The sequence below is a fragment of the Carassius auratus genome, chromosome 23 (genome assembly GCF_003368295.1).
Source record: "Carassius auratus strain Wakin chromosome 23, ASM336829v1, whole genome shotgun sequence".
Lineage (NCBI taxonomy): Eukaryota > Metazoa > Chordata > Actinopteri > Cypriniformes > Cyprinidae > Carassius > Carassius auratus.
Window position 1 is genome coordinate 12,984,415 of NC_039265.1, and position 7,500 is coordinate 12,991,914.

At 37.2% G+C, this 7,500-nt stretch overlaps 1 protein-coding gene across 1 annotated transcript in view; it reads right to left on the reverse strand.

The window, feature by feature from the left end:
- ephb4b (eph receptor B4b) overlaps positions 1 to 4,865 on the reverse strand; it is a 45,884-nt gene extending 41,019 nt beyond the window's left edge. The window contains exon 1 of the mRNA XM_026199847.1: positions 4,381 to 4,865. Within this exon, the coding sequence (XP_026055632.1) occupies positions 4,381 to 4,462 (82 nt within the window). The 5' untranslated portion in view covers positions 4,463 to 4,865. The remainder of the gene's footprint in view (positions 1 to 4,380) is intronic.
- Between the last annotated feature and the right edge of the window lie 2,635 nt (positions 4,866 to 7,500).

A 7,500-nucleotide genomic window follows, 5' to 3' on the forward strand; every position in this document is an offset into this window, starting at 1 on the left:
TAGAAAGAGTTTTGTTTTTTGATAAGGTGGATGCTGTCTTAAAAGACTTAAATCCAGATGATATGTTATTTATAGGTGGGGATTTTAATTGTACCGCAAATTCTAAGTTAGATAGAAATCATATAGAACCACATGCTGCTTCTCAGAAAATACTTATACAATTAATTGAAACACATGATTTATGTGATATTTGGAGAAATATGAATCAAGATGTTAGACAGTATACTTGGGCTCATAGTACTGAAAATTATATATCCTTAGCAAGGCTTGACAGAATATATAGTGTTCAACATCAACGAAATCTTTTTAAGTTCTGTAAAATTATTCCAGTGGGTTTTTCTGACCACAGCTTAGTTCTGTGTAGTGTTTTGTTTAAATGTGTTAAGTATAAAAGTGCTTATTGGATTTTTAATACTTCATTGCTGAATGATGAAAAATTCTTAGAAAATTTTAGTTTTTTTTGGAAAACTTTTAAGCAGCAAAAACATTTTTATGTATCTTTATCGCAATGGTGGGATTGTGGAAAAGTTCTTATTAGAGATTTTTGTCAAAAGTACACTCTTAATGTTACTCGAGACCTAGCCCAGTCAATGAAGATTTTAGAGACGGAAATTACTGTTTTACAAGATTTATTAGCATCAAAAAAAAACAACAGAAAACATATTGATGATCTGAAAGAAAAGAAATCTATTTTGGTAGACCTGTTGGGAGTTAAAGCAAAGGGAGCTTTAGTCCGGTCACGGTTTCAAACTGTGGCACAAATGGATGCTCCCTCAAAATTCTTTTTTAATTTAGAAATTAAAAAAGGTCAAAGTAAAATGATCCATACTTTACGCTCAGCTACAGGACAAGAACTAACTGAGCCTGCTGACATACGTTGCTGTGCTGTAGGTTTTTTTTCTGACCTTTATAAATCTGAACTGAGGAAATGGGGTGCAGAGGCTGATCATTTTCTTGAAGGACTGCCAAAGGTGGATGAAGAGTCTAACAATGATCTACAACAGACGTTGTCATTGAAAGAGCTTTATACTGCCATGATGAGCTTGGATAATGGTAAATCTCCAGGAATTGACGGGCTGCCTGTTGAGTTCTATAAGACTCTATGGCCCGTCATAGGAGAAGATCTGCTGACAGTTTTTAATGACAGTCTGAAAAGAGGACTATTGCCTCTAAGCTGCAGAAGAGCAGTCATTACACTGTTACCCAAAAAAGGGGATCTTCAGTATATCAGCAATTGGCGCCCTGTTTCACTTTTATGTTCAGAGTACAAAATTTTGTCCAAAACTTTAGCTATGAGACTTAGTAAAATTATAAGCAAATTGATACACTGTGATCAGACTTACTGTATTCCCAACAGGTCTATTTTTGATAATATTGCTTTAATAAGAGATGTTTTTGATGCTTCTTAACTCCTGGGAATTAACTCTGGAATGATTTCTCTTGATCAAGAGAAAGCATTCGACAGAGTTGAACATTTGTTTCTATGGAGTACTTTAAAGGCTTTTGGGTTTAACGATACGTTTATATCAATGATAAAGGCTGTGTACTGTAACATTGAGAGTGTTCTTAAAATTAATGGTGGTTTGTGTGCTCCTTTTAAAGTTGAAAGGGGGGTCAGGCAGGGATGTCCTATGTCTGGTATGTTGTACTCCCTGGCAATTGAACCCTTACTGCAAAAACTACGAATTCATTTAAAAGGTTTGAGTTTTCCTGATTGTAATAATTCTTTACACCTTTCTGCATATGCTGATGATGTTATTGTTTTTGTAAATGAGAAGGAAGATGTTATTAAGCTAGAAAAAATTGTAAATGATTTTAAACTAGTTTCCTCTGCCAAAGTAAATTGGAGGAAAAGTGAAGCTATAATGGTGGGAAGTTGGAGTGGAGATCTTCCTGCTTTACCTGGAGGACTGATTTGGAAAAGAGGAGGTTTAAAATACCTTGGTGTCTATCTAGGAAATGAAAACTTTATTAGGAAAAATTGGGAAGGTTTAATAGAGAAAATAAAAGGTCGATTGGAAAAGTGGAAATGGTTGCTGCCTCAGATATCTTATAGAGGACGTATTCTTATAATTAATAATCTTGTGGCATCCTCACTATGGCATAAACTTGCTTCTGTTGACCCTCCAAACGGACTCCTTGTTAATATTCAAAGAGAACTGGTGAACTTTTTTTGGGACAAGTATCATTGGACTCCTCAAAGCATTCTCTTTTTGCCCAAAGAGGAAGGAGGTCAAGGTCTTGTAAATCTCGCTTGTAGAAGAGCCACTTACCGTCTCCAATATATACAGAAACTTATGATGGGACCTTATTCATTGGTGTGGAGACCACTGGCCTTAAGTATCTTGAGAAGAGTTGGCAATATGGAAGTGGATTTAACATTGTTTCTAATGGACCATAAAAGATTGACTTTTAATGAAATTCCTTCTTTCTATCAAAATCTGTTCAAAGTGTGGGGTTTCTTTAAACATCGCTGGATGGAACCAGCAACTTCTCTTCATTGGTTATTGGAAGAACCAGTTGTTTTTGGAGCTAGGTTTGATACTTCGGCAGAAGATTTTCCTGGTTTAACAGATTTATTATGTAATAAAAAGGTTTTTAAACTAAAACACATTATAAATGAATCAGGTTATAATTTACTGAGAGCTGAAAAAGTAGCTAACCTATTAGGAGTTCGATCAATACGGTTTGTAAAAAAATTTCTAGAAAAAATAACTATGATTTTAACTGATGAAGAGAAGATACTTTTACAAGAGTTTGGTGCAGGGACTTTAAGCCCTGATAGTAAAGATCTTTTTCCTGAACTTGAAATTTTCCCTGTAATAGATGAGTTTTGTTTTAATAGCCCCCTGTTCAATTTTGGAAGTAATGATTATATTGATTTTTGTACAGTAGAAGGGAAAATATTATATAAATGCATTGTTAAAGTTACTCATCAGCAAAATTTAAGTACTAAAACAGATACAGTATGGAGAGAAAAATTAGGAATCAATTCTGAAACTAAACCTGTCTGGCGAGCACTTTACAAACCACCATTAAAAAAGAATATTGGTGATTTGCAGTGGCGGATTTTACATGGAGCCATTGCTGTAAATGCATTTGTGTCTATTTTAAACCCCACTGTAAGCGACAAATGTCCTTTTTGTTCAGAACGAGAGACTATTTTTCATTGCTTCATGTATTGTAAGCGACTAAACCCTCTTTTTGACTTATTAAGTGTTTTTTTAGATTATTTTAATACTAGTTTTTCAAAACAAAATTATATTTTGGGTTTTTTTTACAATTCAAAACAAAAGTTCAAATGTCAAGTCATCAATTTTATTGTGGGACAAGCAAAATATGCTGTTTATATCACTAGGAGAAATAAGATTGAAGAGAAGTCAGGACAAGATGTTGTTTTAGTTTTTAAAAATATGGTAAAATCAAGAATACTTATTGATTTTAATTTTCATAAATTGATGAGTACGTTAAAGGGTTTTGAAACTCAGTGGTGTTGTAATTATGCTCTGGTTTCAGTTGAAAATGAAGAAATTGTCTTTGCAAGAGATTTAATGTAATATATATATAATTGTTTTTTTTTTTTTTTTTTTTTCTCCAAGTGTGTGTAAAGTGTTATATTAAAAATTTTATAATAAATTGATTGTGAAAATCAAATCTCTCTCTCACACACACACACACACTCTCTCTCTCTCACACACACACACACACACACACACTCTCTCTCTCTCTCTCTCTCACACACACACACACACACACACACACACACACACACACAGTGATGTTCAACAGATAGTTAGAGAGACTGGAGAATCTCTGCGTGTTCCTCTCAGAACTCTGGAATCTCTGGTTCTGCAGAAACACACATGTGTTTGCTGTTTTGAAGAACCTTGAAGACAAAACACTGACCTGAAGAACCTAGAACCAACCTTAAAACATTTATTTCTATAGTGGCTTGCTGATTCTAGAACATCTCTCAAATCTTTCCATTGCGCACAAGGATCTTTATGATGGAAAAGGGTCGTTAAAATGTGGGGAATTGTTCTTTTAGGAACTAATGACTGGAAGGTTCTTTGGGAACCAGAAATGGTTCTTGTATGAGATCATTGCGAGAAAAAGAGGTTGTTTATTGAAACACTGAAGTTTTAAAATGAACTGATATATTCACAGCACCAAATCTACTTCTCATCCCAAAAATAAATTCAGAGAGAAATCACAAGTTACTCAAAGTGAATCCAATCTTTCAACAAAAGCGAGTTTGTCAATGTCCGTTATTAATAATGTTTACATTAAAACAGAATCGTATTGAAACCGTTTCTTCAAACTAGCTCCCGTATAAACAGAATGAATTAATAATAATATAATAATGACTGTTGATCGTACCTTCCTCTGCTGAGGAGAACCCAGTCCAGATCCAGATCCAGAACCAGATCCAGAACACAGGACTAATCCAGGAATGATCCATCTCTAATCCTGCTGGGATCTGATTCAGATCCAGTCTCTCAAACCTCACCAATCCGACATCAGCCTCTGAACACCGACTATTATTATTAATTATGCAAAAAAAACTCCCGAAATCCGACTTGTTCTCAACTAAGGTTGATCTCTGCCCATTCCAGTTTCAAATAAATTAAGAAACACCGTCTCCAGTCTAGATCTTCAGTCCAAACCGAATCCGATCCGGATCAATAAAGATGCTCTAATCCCAGCAGCGCGTGCTTTTTCCGTTCAGAGTCGTTTATATTCCGCTCGTCCTAAAACCTAAAGTGAGAAAAATAACCTCAAGAAAAACATTTAAAGAAACTTTCTCAACGGACGCGGAGTTTTCGTCGAAGCGAACTTTGCCTCGGGACTGAGCTCTGCTGCAAGCCCCGCCCACCGCGGGCAGGACCGCCTCCCATTGGTCCGTCAGAGCTGAAACACGAGCGCGCTTTAGGATTCTGACGCGCAAATGAATCGAGTTAAAAGAATAATAAAATACTGACATACAAATATATGTTTATCTGACAAATAAGCCTGATGCTTTCGTTAGGTCCAAAAATAAAAATAAACTTTCGCGAGGTCCTGTTTACAAGTGAGCAGAATCAAATAAATCTCAATTAATTTATCAATTGTGTGTTTGTGTGTGTAATTTGTGTGTGTGTGTGTGTGTGTGTGTGTGTGTGTGTGTGTGTGTAATTATATATATATATATATACATAACATCTTTTCAGACACACACACACACACAGAGTGAGAGAGAGAGAGAGAGAGCAAATATACACACACACACACACACACACAGAGAGAGAGAGAGAGAAACACACACGCACAGAGTGAGAGAGAGAGAGAGAACAAATACACACACACACACACACACACACACACCCACACAGCACAGTAAGTTGCACAGGATTAGAGAGAATTACAGAAGGGCACAAAACAGCACAGAACAATGTGTGACAGCAGTTGTTCATCCAAAAGTGTGTCTCCAGACCATCATCCAGACAGAATGTATCCTCACAATCGAGATGTGGCTGTGGAGAACATCAGTTATATATTTAAATATTTGGCAAATTTATCTAACCTCACATTCTCCAAGAGAATCCATCAAACAACACAAGGAAATGAAAAATGGTTTGATTTGGGCTGTAAAACTCTGAGGAAACAATTAAGACAACTGTCACATCAAAAACACAGACAAGCAAACAAGATTTACACCATCAATATTGTGATGACATTAAACAATATAAAATACACTCAGAAAAAACAGAGAACAGTACACCCCAAATCAACCCAAAACTACTGAAGAATCTGTGAACTCTGACAGTTTCTGGGAGAACCGGAATCACCTGCATGAAAACATCACGAACACCTGGAGATATCACCTTGAACATCTTTATAGTGAAATTAGAATGAACCCAGAACAAACCCAGAAATATGAAAACATGATTCATATGGAGCATCTCAAAACCCATTAGACTCCATTACAGAAAACTAGAACTGTTCAGCTTGGTTCTGAGTGCTGGTCATTTCCCTGAAGCCTGGACTCAAGGACTCATCACACCCAGAATCAAGACGAATCAGACCCGAACACTTACAGAGTCATCTGTGTGAGCAGTGATCTGAGGAAACTCTTCTGATATATCATCCTCACCGAGCACAATGTCCAGCAGAAGACAGACTGGAGACCCCATCTTCACCCTACACACCCTGATCCACAAATACATCCACCGAAACAACCAGATATCTGCTTGCTTTGTAGATTTCCAGAAGGCCTTTGACTCAGTTTGGCGTGAAGCTCTGCTGTGAGACAGGGCTGTCCATGATCACCTCTTCAATATCTACATTCATGAATTACTGACGCTCCTGGAACAATCAGCAGCACACGATCTCACAGCAAAGATGAGAATGCAGCAAACTACACACACCTCGAAGATAAGAGCAACTGGTAAAATACATGTAGCTGTGAATGAACTGAAAGAGAAAGCCATCATAATCGAACCAAACTGAAAAACCACTTAGAATCTGGCCAAATATCCCAATCCGTCACTGAACCTATTGCATTATATGGCAGTGAAGTGTGGGGTGCTCTCCTAAATCATGAACTCGAAAAAAGCCCTGCGTGCTGAGTTCTGTGAGAGTCTCCTCAGAGTCCAGAGGAACACGAACACACGCAGAATTAGGAGAAGACCCTCTACTAATACACATGAGAAACCAGCCATCACATCCTGGAAACACCTCAAAATGAGCCACCCCAACTCTTACCAGTTTACAGCCTTTAAAAACCATGAAGTGAACCCAGAAAAGTCCTGATTCAGATGATCCTGAAGCTGCAGAAGCAAACGAACACGACTAACAACAGCCAGCATCAGGAGAATTATCCATCCACACAGTTCAGATCAACCCAATTATAAAAGCACAGAAAGATGATTATCCAGTACTGGACTGAAACAACAGAAAAACAAAGTGAACCTGAATGTGATTTGTCCCTAAACAGAGACTGCAGGATATCTGTGTAGAGTGAAGAAGACCAGGTCCAGACGCAGTCATCCTCTGACCGTAGAGACGCACAGATCTCCACTGAACTGACCTCTGACCTCACTGTGATCACACACACACCTCAGCAGCGGAGCAGAACTGTGAAGACATCAGAAACACATTCTATATCAAATACTTTCAAATACAAGAAAACACAACTTCAGTATTTATTAGGTGAAAAACAAGATTGTATCTTACTAGCAGCGAGACACTGATGCCTGTCACAAAAAGAGGGAGGAGTCATACACATATACAGTACACTCATGTTTTTGCTGCATATATATATTTCCAGTGAGAAAGTGCATCTGCTGTTGTCTCTCACAGATTAGGTTAGATCTGTTTAAACGCTGCTTGATCTGTGCAGAAAGTGTTATTCTGGATTATAGACTCTATGTGTTTGAGTTAAAATCATCTTAATGCTGGATGTGTTTCAGGTTTTGTCTTCTCCAGATGTTCACTGATGGACTGGAGTGCTGTGGATTA